Here is a 22236-nt window from a genome sequence, read left to right as displayed (position 1 = left end):
TCTCCTAGAGCTTTATAAAAGAAACTACTTTATTAAAAATGATAGGAAGAGCCAATTTCAATGTGTCTTATATTCAAGGGTATGAGGGTCCCAACCTTTGTAAATCCAGTCAAGAGCTGCATTGTAGCCTATTGGGAGAGGCGTTTCCATCAATGCCCCAGGATCAATGGAGCACAGATAGTAGCCATCTTGGCCTCTGGGTTGTGTTTAAATACATCAATGTTATTCGCTGGTCTTTTCTCTAAATGGGTTGATTATTCCAAACTCCCTGCCATCATCATCTTCCAAACAAAATGCAAAAGATTGTCTCGCTCTCTATGGATGGCTGGTGTTGGTGTTTGATCATCCCCAAAGGCCATGCCTTTCTTCCTGTAAGGAAAAGCCAGCCAAGGATTTGCTGTCACTACACACAGGGTTTCTTTATGCCCCTGCAAGAACTGTCCTTCTGTCCACGCCTCTCGTGATTTCTGGGGAGTCCATCCAGCACAGCTCAGAGGCTTCTCTCTTGCGATTCTTGGGAAGCCGGTCAGGCACAGTTCAGAGCACTCAGCCTGCTTGGCTCACCTCTCCTTTTGCATTCACTCCATCGGACATCACATTCTGAGATGCTGTAGGAAGACAGAAAGCGGTGGCTTCCACTCCTTGGAAATTCACACTCTTACTTGAGGATCTTGGGCCAGTCATTGAACTTCCATTTCTAAAAATGTGCATGATAATGGTCACCTCCCAAGGTTTCTGGGCAGGTGAATTGCAGATACTACTTATTAAGTGCCTTGGAGGTTGCAATGAATTGCAGGTGAGGTGGCAGTGTGACAAGGAACCTGCTGATGTGTCTTCATCACTTGCTCCCATATCTGACCCTGTCGTATTTTATGTTTATTATCTTATTTTATTTAATCATCACAATAGCCTTTCGTAGAGTTCTTAGTTCTGCCATTTGACAGGTGAGGGAGTCTCAGAAAGTTTGAACAGCTTTTCCAAGGCCCAAACTTGTAAAGGCAGCAAAGCTGGAACTCAGACAGAGTTCACTGTGCCTTTCAAGTTGTTCTACCATTTCTATTACACCTTGAAAGTTCCTGAGCTTGTCGTAAGTGCCTACTTTCCATACAGTTTGGAATTCACTGAGGATGCAGCCAGTGGGTGCGTGGGAGAGGTAAGACAGCAATGCATATGATAAATAACTCGGAGGCAAAAAAAAAAAGAGCAAAGTTTAAGCCATAGACATTTATTTTATCCTCTGTTCAACACCCTCACACACACACACACACACGTGCTCACATGTACCACACACATAGGTGTACACATCCTCAAGCAATCCACCCCATGTTCCTGGCTACACCCAGGACCTTGATAAAGGTAAACTAAAACAAAAGCAACTGTGTCACCTTAGCTATCCATGCACACGTGAAAATCAAATAAATAAACATGTGAACACATGAAATATCTTTTCTCTTAGGGGAGTGGGGGTAGGAGTGATGGTTCTGTGAACCACCCTGAGCTTTGTGTCCAGAAAAAGACTAATTAGCTCAAGCAATCAAGGGGTTATTTGCATGAGGAGATGACGTAAGAGAGAGGCTAAGCCAGAGATAACCTCCTCAAAAGACCAAAGGCACATTAAATGAAACTGAGAGTGGCAAGCTTCATTTTTTACGCAAATAAGCTATCAGATTCTGCCAGTTTTATGTTATAATAATAATAGCTATCATAAATAGTTCTTACTGTGAACCAAATTCTGTGCTGAATATTTTCAAACATTCATTTTGTGTTACTTTTTTTCTGTCAGTAGTCACATTAAAACAAGGATTTGCCACACAAGAAAATCTTTAGATAATTCTTTGGCTTAATAGAATTGGTTCTTATCTGTGTTCAGAATGTCTATTCGTTTTTCTCTGTCCTTTATAATGAAAATCAAGGTTAAAAATTTTCAGGAAAAATTCATCATAAAGTCTACATCATAAAGTCCTTTTTCTTCCCATCAACTTCTATTGGAGTCATAATGACTAGAATAAAATAATAAAGGGGGACCTGGGGCAAAGAAAAGAAGGCAAAACAAATGAATGAACTTTCTGATGGGTTAAGATGTTGGACTCTGGAATTAGGTGATGAGAAAGAGGAAAGAGTCTTTCCTCCCAAGGATGATAGATCTGGGGGAGGATGAGCTGAAAGAATGGTGGAATCGTATTGGAAGCTTTATAAGAGTTCTGCTTGGAATCCTCATTTGTCAGCCTAATCCCCTAACAAAGAAGAGCATAGCATTAGAAAATGTATTACCTGGATTGCCTGAGCCCACGGGTTCGAGACCCACCTGGGCAACGAGACCTCATCTCTACAATAAATCAAAAAAATCAGCCGGCAATGGTAGCACATGCCTGTAATTCCTGCTACTTGGAAGGCTGAGGCAGAAGGATCGCCGGAGCCCAGCAGGTCGAGGCTGCGGTGGCCGGGAGCGGCCACTGCACTCCAGTCTGGGCGACAGAGTGAGACTCTAACTCAAAAAAAAAATATTACCATTAAAGGTCTTCTGTTATCCCTGGCAAGTTTCCTCCCAGTCTCACACTTCCGAAGCACAACATCTTTGATACATGTGAGCATGTTTCTTCATGAGTCAACTAAACATGATGAAATCCACCTTTGTTCAAAAGTTAGTTTACTTGAAAAGATGTATGTCAGTTAGAGATTCCACCTGTCACTCATAGGTTTTCTCCTGATAATGATGTTATTAGGTAGAGACCGAGATAAAGAAGACGGTTGCTTCCAAACTAAAAAAACAAGGGAAAATCATCTCTTATTGCACTATGCCTTTTATCCAAATGACCTAATGTAAGCATGCTCCAGGCCATTGCCATGCTACAGAATGCATGATTTTAACAGCAGAACAGAGGTTAAATTTCTTTAGCTGCTAGTGCAAAATGAATAGATTATCCTGGGTGAGAGTCTTCTTTAATTTAACAAAGATATTAATTTATACTAATGAAAGATGTGCTAGAAAATTCTCTTTCTTCAAACGAAATTTATCCAAACATGAAATGGGCTTCCAAGTGAGGAGTTCATTTCTCACAACTCTAGAGATATTCAGACAGAAGTAAACAGCTCATACCTGAGCGTATCGCTGAGTGAAATTGGCACTAGTAGGGGGTAGACCAAGACGGCAAATGAAATCCACTCTACCTATGAGATTTGGTAATCTCACACACAATTTCAGATAAAAAAGAGTAAAATTATAGCTTGGACAATTAACTAGATAATTGCTTTAGTTAGATGAATCCTCTACAAATTGTAGAGATGTACACCTTTATGTCAGTACATTTTGGCTTATTTCCAAACGGAGAATTTTGGAGAACATGGTGATTTTCCTCACCCTCAACTAGGAAGATCTTTCAGAACTGCTTTAGCTATGGAAACAGAAGATTGGAGGCTCTATTCATCACCTCTGCAAGCAAATTTCTCTGATTGTTGCTCAGTGGATAAAAAAATCTGTAATAAATTTTCTTCCACATGATTAGACTTGGGTTTCCTGGCTTGTTTGTGATGGATCTAAGAACCCATATACCTCAAGGATCTGATTTTGTTTCTCAAGATGCCTTTCAAGAGAATTTAGGGTCAACATTTCCATACACAAGCAAAGTGGAACCCAAGTTCTTCCTGCCTCATTTTCTTGGAATAAACTCCAAGTTTCAATTTCATCAAATCAAATAGGAATTTTCATTTTTGAAATAATTTTTTAAAATTATTTGAAGATTGGGAATTTCCTCTTACTCTGTTGCATTTAAATAAAATTCACAAGCCAGGCTCAGTGGCTCAGCCTGTAACTCCCAGCACTTTGGGAGACCGAGGCAAGTGGATGGCCTGAGCCCGTGGGTTCAAGACCAGCCCGGGCAACTCGGCGAGACCTTGTCTCTACAATAAATCAAAAATTAGCCGGGCATGGTAGTCCACACCTGTAGTTCCGGCTATTTGGAAGGCTGAGGCCGAAGGATCGCCAGAGCCCAGCAGGTCAATGCTAGGGTGGCCGTGAGCATGCCACTGCACTCCAGCCTGGGCAACAGAGTGAGACTTCAACTAAAAATAAAATAAAATAAAATTCACAATGTCTTTTGTTTTCTACTTGGTTGTCAATTCATCCATCAAGGTTAAAAAAAAAAGTTTTATTATTTTGCATTGCATTGAGGATTCATTCATCAATCAAGAAAATACAACAGTGCTGTTTTATTAAACTAATTCATAGGGTGTTTCTAAAGCTCATTATTTGCCCAGATCGTGCTTTACTTTCATTCTAAGCAAGATTTACATAGACACAAATTTTTAACCCATTGACTCTCTTTGCATCATGAATTACATCACTGAAATATACCCAGGAACAAGATGGCCTTACCCTGAAAATGACAAGGTAGCAGCAGTCAGTGAGATCCTGCACTTTAGAACCAAACTGTTTGGATTCCCTATTTACGATCTGTGAAGGTGTGGTTGAGTTCTCAGTTATTATTATTATTTTTTACCAATTTTTGTGTTTATTTTTGTCTCAGTAGCGTTGGGGGTACCCATGGTTTTCTTACATGGATGAATTGTATAGAGGTGAAGAAGGCTGGGATTTAAGTGTACCCACCACCTCCACCAGTACATATTCTCAGTTTCTTTATCTACAAAGTGATGATATGGTAAACAAGATCTTTCTCAAATTGCTGCTGTGATCGTTACATGAGAGCATCCATGTAAAGCATGTGGCACAGTACCTGCCACACACGAGGTATTAGTCATTATTATCCAAATCTGTTGCCCTAGATTTTGACCTTTCTCTGAATCAACCAAAACTTTGCAGATTGAAAAATAATCCAAATTCAAATCCAAGTTCCTAAAGGAAGTGCTTGTAATTGTTTCCAAGTGGCATGCTCTTTTGATTGATATGAATCCCATTTCAAGTTGGCTCAGGTACTGCCCCAGGTATTTCCTGCCCATAGACTGTGGTCAAACAGAACAAACGCTTGACTGCAGTCCAGAGATGTGGCTTGTTGTCTAAACCGTTGCCACCAACCAACTAATTGATCATGATAAGCTCTTTCCCATCTCTGATCCCCAAGTTTCTCATCTGAAAAAAAAAAATGTATATATGACTGCCAAATTCTCTCATTGACCTAGGACTCAGTGAATTATAAGTGTTCAGAGGTCAGTTCCAAAAACACCTTTCCTAAAGATTCTGAAGAAGCTGAAAATTCCACCCAGTGGTGGGGGATATTTTACAAACAAGGGAAGGATATGGGCAGGGTCTTCTTCCACATCAGAAGACCCCACCTGAGATCATAATCTCTTTAGAAGAACCCTTTATAATATAGTAAGCCATATTAAAATAACAGCACTTTTAAGGTCCCCAATTCTGTACAGAGGAATGGAAGGCAGCATTGTGGAAGGCAACATTATGGTTGAAAAGGCAAGTTTCATGCAGGTGAAAGTATAGCAATTAAATAAGTATAACTAATTGATTAATAGCAGGAACATTTATATATAGGATTATTATGTGCAAGGCATTGCTCTAAGCAATTTGCATATATTTACTCATTTCATTCTCTAAGTATCCCTTATGAGACAAATTTGATTATTATATCCACTTCTAGATGAGGAAACTGAGACATAGAAGGCTTAGTAAATGTATCCAAGCCTACACAGCTTGTAAGTTTGGAGCTGAAATTCAAACACAAGTAGTCTCACTCTTGATTTGTTCATGCTCACAAGGATAAGCAGGGCCAGGTGAGGACAGAGCAGGGACGAGACAAGGAGTCTCTGACTTTGGCAGGCAGAAACATACAACAAACTTAATATAGCTATGAGCCAGAGTGTTCAGACCTCAAGTCAAAAGGAAGTGTGATGAATCACCACTCATTCTCAGTACCCTATCATCCTGAGCCAATTAGGAATTTTCTTTTCATAGTTCTGTTCTTACATTTCCAAAGTAACAATGCACTCCATTCTGAATCCCTGTATATGCTATTTGATTGACAGCAGTTTCACACACATTATAAGGTTCTTCTTTTATGTGACTGTGCAAGGCATTAAAGTTCAAGCATGAAAATAATAAAATGCTTTAGCACTGCAAAACCTAAGAATTGTATTCTACTTCCCATTTGATGGACAAGAAAAGTGAACTTCAAAGAAATTGGCTTTGCTCACAGTAAAATGCTGACAGAACGAGAGGCAAAGTAAGTCTTCCTACTTTGCTTCCAACCAAGTTGCCTTGTGAAGAAAATAAAAACTATAAAACCTAATGAAGTTTATCCTGTACAGACGATTATGTGACTTCTTTTGAAGTCATCGGCAAGAAACATTCATGTAAGGAGTCACCCAGTCTCAGGTTTGAGATCTATAGGAAAGGACATTTTCTTTCTTTTTTTTTTTTCTTTTTTTTTTTTTCTTTTGAATTGGAGTCTCACTCTGTCGCCCAAACTGGAGGGCAGTGGCCGCTTCCGGCCACCGCAGCCTCGACCTGCTGGGCTCCGGCGATCCTTCCGCCTCAGCCTTCCAAGTAGCCGGAATTACAGGCAGGCGCTACCACGCCCAGCTGATGTTTTGATTGATTGTAGAGATGAGGTCTCGCTGCCCAGGCGGGTCTCGAACCCGCAGGCTCAGGCAATCCACTCACCTCAGCCTCCCAAAGGTGCGGGATGACAGGCTGAGCCACCGAGCCTGGCTGGAAAGGACATTGTCATAGTGACTGCAGGCCAGTAATGGAAAGGACATTTTCATAGTGACTGTGGGCCAGCAAAGGAGTGATCTCCTAAGCTCAGGCATTAGGAGTGCTCAAGCTGACAGTGTTTAAAACCCCAGGATGCCCTGCCTAGGCTCAGAGAAAAGAGACCCGCTTCCTGAACAAAGTAGAAAAGGTCACCTGATGGTTATCAACACACATTTGATTAGACATCAGGGATATTATGGAAAAGGTATCTGAATTGGGAAGACAACGGCCATCACAGTTTCAAGATGCTGTGATGACGATAAGGATAATGACAGATGAAGAAGAAAATGAAAAAAAGGAGAAGAGAAGGAGGAGGAGAACAGTTATCGACCCTAAAAATTATCATTGTTGCTTTTAAAATTCCGTTATCAAATCTATATAACCAAGCTGGTTTGGGGAAATTACTCAGTCAGCCTACAAAGAAGAATTTGATCTTGCGTAATTGGTTGTTAGAAGGAACTCAGACATTACATGTATCTTGCTTTGAATTAACTGCTTTGTGGCCAACTCATTTATTTTCAAGCTGGCATGTGTGGGCCGCTTTGATTGTGCCCTGTTCCTAGGCAGCGCTCTTGGAAACGTGAATAGCATGGGTTTTCTGTGGTTTTATCAGGAGTAAGGATGGCTTGTAGTGATTCTTCAGAGCCATGTTCCTGGCTCTCTTCCAGATTTCAGGCAGGTTGTCAGCGAGTGGACAGTGACTTCAATACTGGAGAGGGGGACAAAAGCACTTCCCTACAAAAGCAATACACGTGCAGTCTCTAAGCACCATTGTCCTTCACCTACGGAGCTCACTAGCTAGCTTATTGCCCCAACCTTAACCATGACATTCAGCAGTAAGTGTGAATCTGAATCCCAGACCACACCAAGAAGTCAACAAGAGAATAAAAATTATGTAACTGTTGATTGCAAACAACATACCAACAACACACTGGGCTAGTTTTGTTCTTTCACTGACCTGGCTGAAACCTTGTCTTGGTATTGTAGGTATACAGCCTAAGATATTGTGAGAGCTCTCCTTGTCAGCTTCTTGTACAAAGTCACTGTGAAATTCAAAGCAAGGATTACAAAGTTTCAAAGGGACGCTCAGCTTCTGTGCCCCTCTCCCACCTCAAAATGACCTGCATGCTCTGTGATCAAAGCAAGTTACTAGGCCTCCCTGGCATTAAAGTAAAATGAGGCGCTTGGTTTAAACTGTTTCTAAGTTCTTGTTCAGTTCTAAAAACCCTCCCTCTTTCTGAAAAAAGTAGAATATTTCTCAGCTTAATGACTTCAAGATGGTTTGAGAGACTAGGCAGAAGTAAGGCAAATACACATTCAGTGCTGACCTTCTAGAAGCTTTTAAAGCTGGACAATGAAATTACTGCATACTCTGGATAATCAAAATAAAGTTACCATCATTCCCCAGGGCTGTCTTGAGCAGACATAGAAGGGCATCAAGCATATTGGTCTATCAGTCTTGGTTTCTCTTCTGTGAAACGAAAGGGCTACACTTGCTGAGATCTCTTAAGGCTACTTTCTATTTGAAGATTCTGTGAATTTATTTTCAGTCTTTTTTTTATTTTTAAAAGAAAGTCAGAAAGACTCCTTGGTAAAAACACTCCCCGGTGTTCCCAAGCCTAACAAGAAACAGCAAGATCCTTAAATGACTTAAGTTTACTCATGAAGAAAGTCAATGTATATTTGATCTGCTGCACGTATGGATGTGTGCTCCTCTGTTCTGTGAAAATGATGTCAGTGCAGAGGGAGGGGAGGGACTGGATAAGCTGGAGCAAAATCCTGCCCTCTCCATGGGATTTACTCCTGGGCTGTCACTGGACGGTTGGCAGGAGAGATGACAATAACACTCTTTGAAGGTTTTATTAAGATACAGATTCCTCTTAATGTTTTTTTTTTTAAAATCTGATTGACCTGTTTTTCTTGATGTTTCTCTCAACCCTCAAAACTGCCAAAAGTTAGTACTTCCAAAAGCCCAACTCTGCTACTAATTAATTCATTCTCCCTTTTTTTAAATTACAGTATTCTCAAATGAGGGATGAAGTGTTCAAGTCGAACTTGGTCTGTGCATTTATCGTTCTTCTATTTATCACGGCAATACAAAGTTTGCTTCCGTCTTCAAGGTAAATATGAAAGAGTTCACTTATACGGTGAAATGTTTTGTGAGACAATGGCCCCTCACCTGGAGCCAACCAGCTGACTTTTCAAGGGATCAGGACTTAAAATAACTGAGTCCAGGACCCATACCAAAATGTTTGCCAATATTCATATCCATTCTGAATGTTTTACTCTGCATGATAATTTCACTGCTCGGTCAAGGCAAGAGTCTTTTTTCCCAATCTTAATAAAAACTACAACCAAAATTAAAATAGGCCCCACTCTTATTTGACATTATATCCATGAACACAGAAAGTAAGTCTAAGAGCCTCAATCACTTGTTCATTTGTTAGTAGGAGGTGTTCATATATACAGAATCATAGCTTTCTGGATCAGCAAAATTGGTATTTTAGTAATAGTGTAAATACCTTACCTTGGTCAATCACTGTTTCAAATATTTTAGCTACAAAAATTCCTGAAATTGCCATGGGAGTCCTACGAGGTAGGTGCTGTGATTATCCCCATATTAAAGGGAAGAAGCCGAGGTTTAGAGTGTTTGAAGTAAGTTGCCCAAGGTCTCACAGTTGAAAGATGTTACAGCTTGGATCCAGCCAAGGAAGTCTAACTGTCCAGCCTAGGTTTTTAATACCCAATTAAACACATACTCATAATGTCCAGGCTATAGGTGCCATAGCCAGGATTCGAACCTAGTTCTGGATTAGTCTAATAGCCATAATTTTTCGTCTCTCCACCACTGTAAGCTCCCTCCTGCCTCTTTTCTCCACTACATTTGCCATGAGTTCCTAAATTTACCATGAGTTTTCTCCTTTCACATGGCTAAAAATAACATTAAACTTTTAAATATTTAATTTAGGCAAAGCCATTTGTTAGTCCCTAAGGATGGGATAATTTTGCAAAAGGAGGTCTGTACCTTCTAAAACATCATTTATTGGGAGACAAGGACATTAACATCATTAATAAAACAAAAAACCACAGATGCTGGTGAGGATGCGGAGAGAAGGGAACGCATCTACGCTGTTGGCGGGAGTGCAAACTAATTCAACAGTGTGGCAATTTCTAAAAGAAACTAAAAATTGACATTCCGTATGACTGAGTAATCCCCCTTCTGGTAATATACCTGGAGGAACTCAAATCATTCTACAAAAAAGATACCTGCACACACATGTTTATTGCAGCACTCTTCACAATAGCAGAAACATGGGGCTGCCCATCGAAACTGGACTGGATTTTTAAAAGTGGTCCATATGCACAGTGGAATATCACACAGCCATAAAGAAGGACAAAATTATGGACTTTGCAGCAACTTGGTTAGATTTGGTGTCTATCATACTCAGTGATCTATCACAGAAACAAAGATCTGAGTACCACGTGTTCTCACTCATAAGTGGACCATGAACACCTGTCATAATACTACAAAAAAGGGATTGGCAGTAAGAGGACACTGTGGGGGAGGGGCACATGATATCAATAAGGGTACCTGATCCTAATCCAGGCAAATTAAGGTCCAATGAGAGATCTAAAACTTCATCTGTACCTAAACCACTTATGTATGCAATCCTTGTGGGGACTTGCACCCCACAACTTCAAAACAAAAAAAAAATACAAAAGAAAAGATTGAGTTGAAGTATAGTTAACAGTGGATGTTAGATTTTAAGTCTTTAATTGAATAATATTAACTTGCAATTTAAAAAAAACCAATGGCTTTCAATTACCGAAGCACTTATTACATGCCAGAAAAGTACTAAATCCTTGGCATGGATTACCTCTTTAAAAAGCCTGTAATCCCGCACCTTGGGAGGCTGAGGTGAGTGGATTGCCTGAGTCCGCAGGTTCGAGACCTGCCTGGGCAACTTGGCAAGACCTCATCTCTACAATAAATCAAAAATTAGCTGGGCGTGGTAGCACGCGCCTGTAGTTCCAGCTACTTGGAAGGCTGAGGCGAAAGGATCGCCAGAGCCCAGCAGATTGAGACTGCAGTGGCCGGGAGCTGCCACTGCACTCCAGTCTGGGCAACAGGGTGAGATTCCAACTCAAAAAAAAAAAGCCTTAAAAATAACCAACAAGTGAGGCAGCATTCTAATTCCCATTAAGTAAATAAGGATTTATCCCCGGTCACGTCTATATAACATCTGAGCTGAGATTTGAACCCAGAGACAGAGTCTGTGATTTTAACTATTTAATTACTTTGCATCAAAATCAATGATTCATTCTAAGGGGCTCAAAGAAACATTTTCAGAAAAAGTGTAATTTTGAGTTGAATAGAATGAAGGAAAAATTTGGAGGAGTATTTTCATTTAGAAAACAGCACAGGTGTGAAAGATCTTGTGTTTGTAGAATAGTGAGTAAAGGCCAGGCTCGGTGGCCCAGCCTGTCATCTCAGCACTTTGGGAGGCCAAGGCGAGGGTATTGCCTGAGCCCACTGGTTCGAGACCAGCCTGCGTAACTTGGTGAGACCTCGTCTCTACAATAAATTAAAAAATTAGCCAGGCTTGGTAGCGCACACCTGTAGTTTCAGCTACTTGGAAGGCTAAGGCACAAGGATCACTGGAGCCCAGCAGGTCAGCGCTGGGGTGGCCATGAGGGTCCTGCTGCACTACAGCCTGGGAGACGGAGTGAGACTCCAACTCCAAAAAAAAAGAAAAAAGTATAGTGAATAAATGGGAGAGTTACAGCAAAGGATTCGTGCATGAGGTGATGGGCACTATGGCTGGAAAAGAGGTGAGCTAGCAGAAGCTCAATGTCCACTACTATGTTAATAACTTTGGAACTGATCCTGGGGATAGGGAGGAGTCCCTGAAGAATTTTAGGAAAGTTATAGCACAATGATGTAGAAGAAAGATTGTTCAAGTTAACAATTAGGGAATAGCAATGCTTAACCTTCTCTTGATTAGCTAGGGACATTAGATGTGGCCTATTTCTGAATTTCTCTGAATTCCCACATATCTGACCCACTAGACAGCAAAACCAAAATCCACATGGACTATGCTTATGACAAAAATAGGTGACGTGGTAGCCCCATAAATTCCAAAATGAAAATGGGTAGTGATAACCTCCCAATAGCCCCAAGATTTGTGTGAAATCAGCATCTGTGTGGGAGAAAATAGAAGTACCGGGCATCTGTCACACCTGGAAACAAAACATCAATATAGCCAACAGATTTTCACTGGGAAGTGCTGTGGGCCAAAGTGAGAAAGCAACTGAAAGTGGGAAGGAGTTTGCCCGATCCAACAGCAGTTGTAAGGCCTGAAGAACCGAATCCATCAGGACACTATGAACTTCCAAAACCAAAGGTCCAAATCTCCCTCCCAGGATGGAACCCTGAAAGGAACTGTGTGAGAGAAATCAAAATTACTTACAGTAAGGGCTGCAGAGAAGAAGAGAAGGTTTAGGTAGAACTGGGAAGGGAATCTGGGTATCATGTTTTTGAATGACTGCACAAAAATAACCAGAGAAAGCTCTGGAAAGTTAAAAAATAAACTATCCTGTACTACACCCTTTCTAAAAGTGCAGGAAAGTGTTTTTTCACACAAATGAGCAACAAAATATGTTGATGGGGTTGCCATCAATATATTTGAAAGCACTCCAAAAAGATACGCTCACAAAGTTTACCAAAACTTTAACCTGCTCTTTCAAAAGGAGCAGAAACACTTTATGCTACTTAAGCATGAAATAACAACCTGAATCAAAATTCGAAAAACTGACAAATTTGGCAAAAGAGCTCAGGAAGAAATAGAAATAAAATAAAGATCTATTTCAGGGGGGACACACCTCATCAACAAGGGTAACTGATCTCAAACCAGGTGAAGTGGCGGCCAAAGTGAGGCCCAAACTTTACCTGTACAATGACCATTTGTATACCTAAACCTGAATTGTACCCACATCTTTAAAATAAAAAAGATATAGTTCAGGGGGAAAAAAACTTTCAAAAAGGGAATATACAGCACATAGGCACAGCAAATAATGACTTAAGAAAGACAGAAGCTGAAAGAAAGAACATTTTTAAGTCAAAAAGAAAATGAAAAAGGATTGTCAGAGCCTCCTAACCACACACCAACAAGAATCCACTCCACTAATCATTTCAGTAACAGTTGAAAGGACTCCAGACTCTTTCTGAAAAAGAGTACTTAGAGGAGCCCAAGTGAAAGGGAGAAACAGAGACACTAGGAAAACTTGAAACCTCTGTAACATAGAGCTGCAGGTAACATTCAGCAGCACAGCCCAACTTCAGGCCAGATTAACATAAATCCTCACAGTAAAGGTCTATTACCTGATATGCTTAGTTTGCAACAGAAAATTACAAAGCACATCAAGAGAAAAGAAGAGACAAAACAATTTTCAGAATCGAATTCAGACATAACACAGATGTTGAAATTATCAGACAGGGAATTTTAAATAACTATTCCTAATACATTAATGGTTCTAATAGAAGAAGTAGACAGCATGCCAGGAGAAATGGGCATTACAAACAGATGGACACTCTAAGAATCAAAAGGAAATAAAAAGAAATGCTAAAATTCAACGCACTGTAACAGACTGCCAGGTGCAGTGGCACGCACCCGTGCTGTAATTTCAGCTGCTTGGGAGGCTGAGGCAGTAGTATCACTGGAGTCCAGGAGTTCAAGACCAGCCTGGGCAACAGAGTGAGACCCTGTCTCTAAAAGAAGAAAAGGAAAAAATGCTATAATAGAAATAATAACTGCCTGCAATAATCTCACCAGTAGGCTCAGCAAGCCCATGGAAATCACAAGTTTTAAGATAGGGTGATAGAAACTTTCAAAACTGAAATGCAAACAGAAAAATGGGTGAAGGTGGAACAGAGGAAAAGGAAAAACATCCAAGAACACTGGGGTGATTTCAAAAGAAGAAGCAAATGCACAATCAAATTGCCAGGAGAAGAAAAGAGAACTAAGCAAAAGAAGCATTTGAAGTAATATTTGAGAATTTTTCAAAGTTAATGACTGACACCAAACCACAGAACCTGAGAAGTTAAACACTTTGGTTAAATAAGCAAACAGGATAAGCATTTTAGAATATATATATTATATTCAAAGGCAAAGACAAAGGGAAAATCTTAAAAGAAACAAGAGGGAAGGATGCCACCTTATCTATAAATTAATAAAGGTAAGAATTATATCATACTTTTTGTCAGAAACCATGGAAGCAAAAAGAGAGTGGAGTCAAATATTTAAAGTGTTGAAAGTAAAGCCTCCTTGGGTCGACCTTGAGCAATTATCATAATACTATAAGAAAGGGATTGGCAGTGGCGGGAAACTGTCAGGGGATGGGGTGGGATTGGCAGTTGAGGGAAACTGCCAGGGGAGGGAGGGGGAGAACACCTCATCAACAAGGGTATCTGCATAATGAACATTTGTTTACCTAACCTGAATTGTACCCCATATCTTTTAGATAAATTAATTAATTGAAGTCATAAACCTAGAATTCAATATCTTTCCTACATTAGGGAAAAATAAAGACTTTCTTAGAAAAACAAAAACTGCATTTTTAACAGACTTTCCCTGCAAGAATCATAAAAAAGAAGTTCTTCAAACAGAAGAATAAATCATATAGATCAGAAACTTGGTTCTTCATAAAGAAAGGAAGAATATCAGAGAAAATATAAATGAAGTTAAATATTTTTTTCTTATTCTTAGTTTATCTAAAACAATAAAATGTTGTTGCTTTAAACAAAAAGAGGTTTTTACTGCTCATCCTATAGACATTTAAATGTTAAGAAAATAATACTACAAATAAATCTATGTTCACAAATTGGCAACCGGGAAGAAATGGACCACTTTGCTGAAATACACAAACTATCCAGCTTCATGGAAGGAAAAGATAATTTGAATGGTCTTATATCTATTACATACATTGAATCAATAATTCAAAAACTTGCAAAAACAAAACACCAGACCCAGATTATTTAACTAGCGAATTCCATAAATATTTAAAGGAAAAATAATCCAAATTCTCTACAACCTCTTCCAGAAAATAGAAGGAGAGAGAGCGGTTCCTAATTCATTTTTTCAGGCCATCATTACCCTAATACCGAACCCAGGAAAGACATTGAAATAAAGGAAAACTACAGGCCAGTATCCCTCATAAACCATAAATACAAAAAAGGGTATGTTCCATGAGGTATGCGTTAACAACTTGAAACCCCTATATACAGAGGGTGCCAAAAAAATGTATACACATTTTAAGAAGGGAAAAATATATACCAATAACAAAGATGAATACAAGTCACATTTGACCTGTGCAATTTCAAGAGGTGCTCAAAGTGATTATCATCAGAAAAAGTACTTCAGAAAGTAATACATAGATGACATCTCTTAAAAATGTGTGTGTGTGTATATATATATATAAAGTATATATACATTTTATATATATAATATTATATAATAATATATATTAGCACTTCTGTTATGCTGAAGATGAGTCAGGGATATTGTGTAGGGCCAGAAAATAAGAATGTGCTAAAACACACACACACACACACACACACACACACACACACACACACACACACACACACACACACACAAAGGAGAATACAGCAAAGAGACATAGGAGCCAGGAGCCAACTGAAAAGGCCTCCAAGAGTCAAGGCTAGAACAAATTGAGCAACAAAATAAATAGAGTAGCATTGGATTATAATCCAAAATATGCAATAAATATCTACAAGTCCATACTAAAATAAATAAATTATTGATGTATCTTCCATACAGAAAACATCTCAATGTCTTATGTAGATAATGCATCTCCAATGAGGTGAAGCTTAACGCTCACTCTTTACGTGAAGGCCATCCTAAAAGAGACTTCTTTCCTGAGTACAGAATGGACTAGGGACAAAATAGGGAAAAACCTGACAAAGACTACCACAGCCAGGTGATAAAAATTAATATCAGGAGTGATAAGCCATGTTGATAAGAAGGGTACATAATCCCTAGTCTTCCTACCCTAAACCCATAATCTACTCATGAAGAAAACATCAGACAAATCTTGGTTGGAGGACCATCTATAAAACACCAGAGCAGTATTCCTCTAACTGTCAAGGTCATTTAAAACAAGGGAAGTCTGAGAAACTGTCACAGCAAAAGGAGCCCGAAGAGACATAGCAACTAAGTGGGAGGTGGTATCCTGGACTGGAGATACAACTATGGGAAGATCTAGAAGGAATGTCTATCTCAGTATCTATGAGCCTACCTAGGAGTCAGATTGGGATCTCGAAGTAACATGTCTGTTATTTTTTTTTAATTTGAATATATGGCTGATGTTAGGCTCAGAGCAGTAATGCACAAGATGAACCTGGATTGTCTTATCCTATAAGAAAACAAGGAAGCCATCAAACAATATTAGACACACGTCAGAGGACTCAGAAGCCACATTAAAGAAGCACCCTCTGTTCAAAGATGGAATAATTTGAGCTTCAGTGATAATAATTATTAAAACATTTCATCACTTAGGCACAGTGGTTGATGCTTGTAATTCCAGCACTTTGGGAGGCAGAGGCAAGAGGATTGCCTGAGCCCATTGGTTTGAGACGAGCCTGGGCAACTTGGCGAGACTTCATCTCTACTATAAATAAGAAAATTAGCCAGGCATGGTGGTGCATACCTATAGTTCCTGCTATTTGGAAGGCTGAGGCATAAAGATCATCTGAGCCCAACAAGTCGAGGTTTGCAGTAGCCTTGAACATGCCATTACACACCAGCCTGGGTGAGAGTGTGACTACAACTCAAAAAAAAAAAAATTAATCAAAGCCCTGCAATTATATTTAACTTCATGAGTTCATAATGATATTTTTAGGTTGGTAATCTTTGGTGGATAATAGAGGACTGACGGATTGTGTTGAAAACTGGTGAAAAAGTGAGAGAAACAAGTATTCTTTCCATCTTCCCTGTATGAACTCCACCACAAGATAACCAACTAGTAAGTCAGGGGAAATATAAAAATATTTCAGCTAATAAATTTTAAAGAGATGGTAAAATTAAAATATCACCATATTCCAATCTCCGATAAATTGATGCTATCAGCACAAAAAAGAGAGACAACCATACTCCCTGAGGGAAGAGCACGATACTACTTACCAAAGAGATCAAGCTTAAGTTTGACCAGGTCTTCGAATCCAGCTTCCAATTTGCAGGAATTTTAGTGGACAGCAAATATTGAACAGTACACACCAGCAAAATCTAGACAGCCGGACATGCGGTGGATCAAAGGTACATAGTCTACAATAAATAAATTGTATGGAAAATAAAAGGATAAAAAGAATTTATAGATTTTAAGATTTGAAAGACAAATTCAATTTAATTTTTAAAAAATGGGTGAGACCAAACTATAGCGTCTATACGTGGATGATAACATTATAGAGGGGGAAAAAAAGTGATAAATTGGGAATGGGAAAGAAAATTGTGATTGGCCCAGGGGTCATGAATAGGCTTTCAGTGTACTCTGCAAAATTCTGTTTCAGAAATTGGGTGGTTGTTACAAAGGTAGACACTTATAATAACTAATTAAGCCAGATTTTTGTTTGATTTTCTTTTTTATGCTTCATTTTACAATTTTTAAATAGTTCTTTGGGATGAGGAGAGGCCTAAGTAATTCTGCCAAATGGGGCTAGGAATCTTTACAACAATAGCCACTGAATGCTTATGATGTACAGACCTGTCTAGACACTGGGAATACATCTCTAAAGAAAAAAAGACAGCCCGGTGTGGTGGCTCACCTCTGTAATCCCAACACTCAGGGAGGCCAAGGCGGGAGGATTGCTTGAGTCTAGGAGTTTGAGACCATCCTAGGCAACAGGGACACCTCATCTCCACAAAATTATAAAACAGCCAAGACTGGTGACTCAGCCCTGTAGTCCCAGCTACTCAGGAGGCTGAGGTGGGAGGATCGATTGAGCCCAGGAGGTTGAAGCTATAGCAAACCTCAAGCGTGTCCCTGCACTCTAACCTGGGTGACAGAGTGAGACCCTCCAACTCGAAAAAGGCAAAAAGGCAAACAAACCAAAAAAAAACCTCCTCTCTTGGACCTTATAATTTGGTAGAATGAGACAAAGAAATTATATATATGCTTATGTATGTATGTATGTATCTGTCTAGGTGCATATGCTATTTTGCAGCTACTTTTATGCAATGAATCTAGATACTAAATGCAGATATGTCTATGCTACACGTACAGATATGTCTATGCTATGTATGTAGATATGTATGTTCTATGAAAGGAATAAATCGGGAGGGTACCAGAGAGCACTGGAAGAGAAGACTGATTTTGACTACCCAAGAGCCTATGAGGACTAGGGTTCCAGGAAAAGAGATCTCAGCGTGGTGAGCTGTGTCGGCGGGGTCTTATCAGAACCATCCAAACCTGGGAATGTGAAAGCCAAGAAGGCCATCATCATATCTGTTGTATGCTCCCTCCGACTCCTGGAGCATGTTGGCACTGGCAACAAACATCTTTTGAGCATCTTATGTGTCTGTTTTTGCTGGGCAGTGAAAAATATATAGTCAGCGCCCCTGCCACCATGAAGCTTACAGTCTAGTGTGGATAAAAGCCAAAGGTGACATTTAACTCCCCACTCATAAGCATAAGCTGTCCTAGAAGTGGCTTCCTCCCAGAGACAGGGGGCAAAATGGAAAAACCTGATAAACACTATCTCAGCCGGGTGACAAAAGTTAATATCAGTAGCGATAAGTCATGTTGATGGAGTCTTATAAGATGGCACGTAGTCTCTGGGGTCTTCCTTTCCCAAACCCATAATCTAATCATGAGGAAAACATCAGACGAATCTCAATTGAAGGACAGTCTACAGAATCCCTGACCAGTTGCGCTGAACAGCTGTAATATAGGGCAATGACTATTGTGACAGGGCAAGTGTCAGGTGGGATTGGCTGTATAGGAGTAGTAACGAGGCAAAGGGATCAGGGCAGGCTTCCTAGAGGAGGGAACAGTGACCATTCACCTGCCTCCTTGAAGGAGCTCGTGGGGTCATGGAAGAGGACTGAGAAGGGTTGGGGAAAGGAGGGACTGGAAATGGATCATTCCAGAGGAGAAAGGCTGTGAGCCTTGTTGAGGAGTGCTGACTGGTTGGCAGAGGAGAAATTATTGAAGCATTTTCATCAAAGAGATGATGTGATCAGATTCGTGTTTAGAAGGAGCACTCTGGACGTGGATTGGAGGGAGTGAGATCTGGAGTCGGGCAGACCAGTGGGGAGACAATTGCAAAAGTTCAGGCAAGAAGTAACAGGGACAAGAGAGTAGCAGTGGGGTGGGCGGAGAAGAAGAATTTCCAGGCTATTTACAGCAGAGAGTTGCCAGTTGCCGGTGACTGACCGGAAGTGGGGACGAGGGGGAGAAAATCAGGATGACCCTGAGGGTCTGACTTGGCACCAAACAGGAGAAGGGATCATTGTCCAGTTTGGAAAGCTAGCCTCACACTTCCCAGCTGGCCGGGCAGGCTCCCTTCCCAGGTGGTGTGACCAGGGGTTTGGGGCAGGGGGACGGTGAGCCAGCCTTGAGTTCAGGGGGAAAAGACCTGGAACCTCATCCAGTAGCCGGTCATAAGGAGTCTCTAATTCTAGGATTCGAACTGAAAGACAGCCAACACCACAACTTCACTTACTTAGTGAAGAGAGGAAACCTGACAATGAAAGAAACTTCAAAGCTGAACTCTGACCAGACAATCCACATGCAATGGGAATTGAGTGGCCCGTTTGCTCCAGACACAGCAAAAGCTTTCTTTAATATGTGCTTGTTCCTTTTCCAATTTCTTTTGTTTCTGATTGACGCTTTGCAACTAAACAGATGGTGAGTGCCTTTCACTCGCATTTCTTCTGTCATGAATTTTTTGGCAGATGTGGCCACCTCTACTCATATGACCACTGCTAATTCCCAGCCCTCAAAGAAAACATTAATGGACCCTGCCTGGTAAAGGAAGTCAGTGCTTCCTGAGTTCTTTCCTTTAATTTTCACATGCACACAGATGTTCCTCTCCAAGAGGGGTAAACTGAAGACTAGAAAATACATTTGTGGTTACGGGACAATATATCTAGTCTACGTGCATGGAGAAAGAAATAGAGAGAGACGAAGAGACAGAAAGAGAGATAGGGAGGGAAGGAAAGGTGGAGGGGGGGAAGGAGAAAGAGAAAAAATGAGCAAGAGATGGAGGGAGGGGAAGGAAGGGAGGGAAGGAAGGAAGGAAAAAGGGAAGGAAGGAAAAGAAAGAAAGAGGCACTGGGTCTTAATATTTTCTGTGCATCTTACTAGCTGTATGTATGTGTTTAATCTCCCTGAAGCCTCTGTTTTCTCACCTGTAAGATAGGAATAATACTGTCCATTTGCCAGGATTGCAGCAAGAATTAAATTAACATATCCATTTTTGGTAAATTCCATTTTGGGGTCACAGCATTTGCATCTCATGAAAGGGCTAAGACTACCTGTCTGGAGAATTGCTGCCAGGATCACACGCACTGTTGCACTCACAGGCTCTTTGCCGTTTCTAAGGCATCATGCACATGCCCTCTTTTGGCATAATCTGAATTTCAGTCTCCTATCGTCCCATGAGCTGCTGTAGGCTCTTCACTCACCGCCACCCATCCCTGCCTTCCCAGAAAATGTCAAACCATGGTATCAACACAAACCCCATCTTAAAGACAGACTGCCGAGAGTAATTAGAATTTAACGTCTAGAGATGGTTTGAATAGAGCTGTTTGCAAATCCCTTGTCATTCTTTTTGGGACTCGATTTCAGAAATGAAAGGTTTCCTTGCCTCTGACGTGCACCAACAATGCAAAAGCAAATTCCAAACCCCTGGATGCCTGCGTAGCTCTATAATTAGACAAATTTTGCAATCTGATGTTATAACGTTTCTGTGTAAAGGCAGAAATGAGCACTGAGAAGCTGCTGCAGAGATTTCTAGAGGAATCTATATGCAATGCCAATACCTTTGCTTGCAAGTCCTGTCTTGTAATCGATACTCTTCCCATAGATATTTAAAGTGCCTTTAGTTTCCTAAATTTCATCATGAATAGAGAAAGAGAACTTTTTAGTTCTTATTATACCACTTTATCACTCTATTGAACCTTGGAGCCCCCTTTATTTTATTTTATTTTATTTTCATTTTGGAGTTGGAGTCTCACTCTGTCGCCCAGGCTAGAGGGCAGTGACATGCTCACGGCCACCACCAGAGCCCCCTTTAAAAGGCAGACTTAACCGGGCTCGGTGGCTCAGCCTGTAATCCTGCGCTTTTGGGAGGCTGAGGTGAATGGATTGCCTGAGCCCGCGGGTTCGAGACCCGCCCGGGCAACTTGGCGAGACCTCATCTCTACAATAAATCAAAAACTCAGCCGGGCATGGTAGCGCGTACCTGTAATTCCGGTTACTCGGAAGGCTGAGGTGGAAAGACTGCCGGAGCCCAGCAGGTCGAGGTTGTGGTGGCCGGGAGCGGCCACTGCACTCCAGTCTGGGCGACAGAGTGAGACTCCAACTCAAAAAATAAAATAAAATAAAATAAAATAATAAAAGGCAGACTTGAAGATCCCAGTTTTATGGATTGAAAAACGAATCTCAGACGAGTCGCCTACCTTGCCCCAGGCTGCGCTCCTCGTTATGTTTTGGAACCACGGGTGCAAATGTGCAAGACTTCGATCTTGCCACGCGACCTCCTTGCCTACCATTCACTTCCCTTTCCCTTTTTTCAGCAAACCCAGAAGGAAGTCCTTTAAAACTGTGTCAGGGTTTCAGGTGAGTTCCGTGTGCAAATCCTCCCACACAGCCCCCCAGCCTACCCTGGTGACCCTGCATCCCCCGGAGAGCACACACAAAGGCTAATACCTAAATGGACAATAAAGCATCGCTTCTAGACATTTCCAAATAAATGCCTAATTCACAGAGGCAAAGCTATGATAGAGGCTGGCATATACAATGTGACTCAAGTCAAGAGACCCCAAGGCCTCCATCTTGAATCTGTGGCATCTTCCTCTTCTGGACTCCACCTTTCAACTCCAGGGTGAGATCTCACCACAATGGTGCTGGGAAAAACCAAACAAGGCATACCCGGCAGTGTCAAAGATGAGTGAAGCAGACCTGAGAAGGTGCCACCTGTGCCCAGAGCTGGGGTTAAGATGCCCTGTGCTTCCTTGCTTCAAAAGAGAAATGGCCTGGCCAAAGAGAAGAGATGACCAGGTCTCCTTCCATAGAGCATATCGTGGCTCTGGCCTCTCTTTCAAACCAGTGAATCTAAGAGGGGGAGAAGACAAGTGTCTGAACTGTGCATAAACAGTGACCCCAAGCCGGGCTCGGTGGCTCAGCCTGTAATCCCGCACCTTTGGAAGGCTGAGAGGAGTGGATTGCCTGAGCCCGCAGGTTCGAGACCCGCCTGGGCAGCGAGACCTCATCTC

At 41.0% G+C, this 22236-nt stretch overlaps 1 protein-coding gene across 1 annotated transcript in view; it reads left to right on the top strand.

Moving 5' to 3' along the window:
* The window catches only part of ADCY8 (adenylate cyclase 8), a gene marked incomplete at its 5' end in the record, with an annotated part of 226442 nt that overhangs the window by 133964 nt on the left and 70242 nt on the right, over positions 1-22236 (top strand). Inside the window, one exon of the mRNA XM_008065444.2 lies at positions 8741-8841. Coding sequence (XP_008063635.2) covers positions 8741-8841 — 101 coding nt within the window. The remainder of the gene's footprint in view (positions 1-8740; positions 8842-22236) is intronic.

The sequence above is a fragment of the Carlito syrichta genome, unplaced genomic scaffold, assembly GCF_000164805.1.
Source record: "Carlito syrichta isolate Samal-C Ts95f unplaced genomic scaffold, Tarsius_syrichta-2.0.1 Scaffold308355, whole genome shotgun sequence".
Classification (NCBI taxonomy): Eukaryota; Metazoa; Chordata; class Mammalia; order Primates; family Tarsiidae; genus Carlito; species Carlito syrichta.
This window is presented reverse-complemented; position numbering and strand designations above follow the sequence as displayed.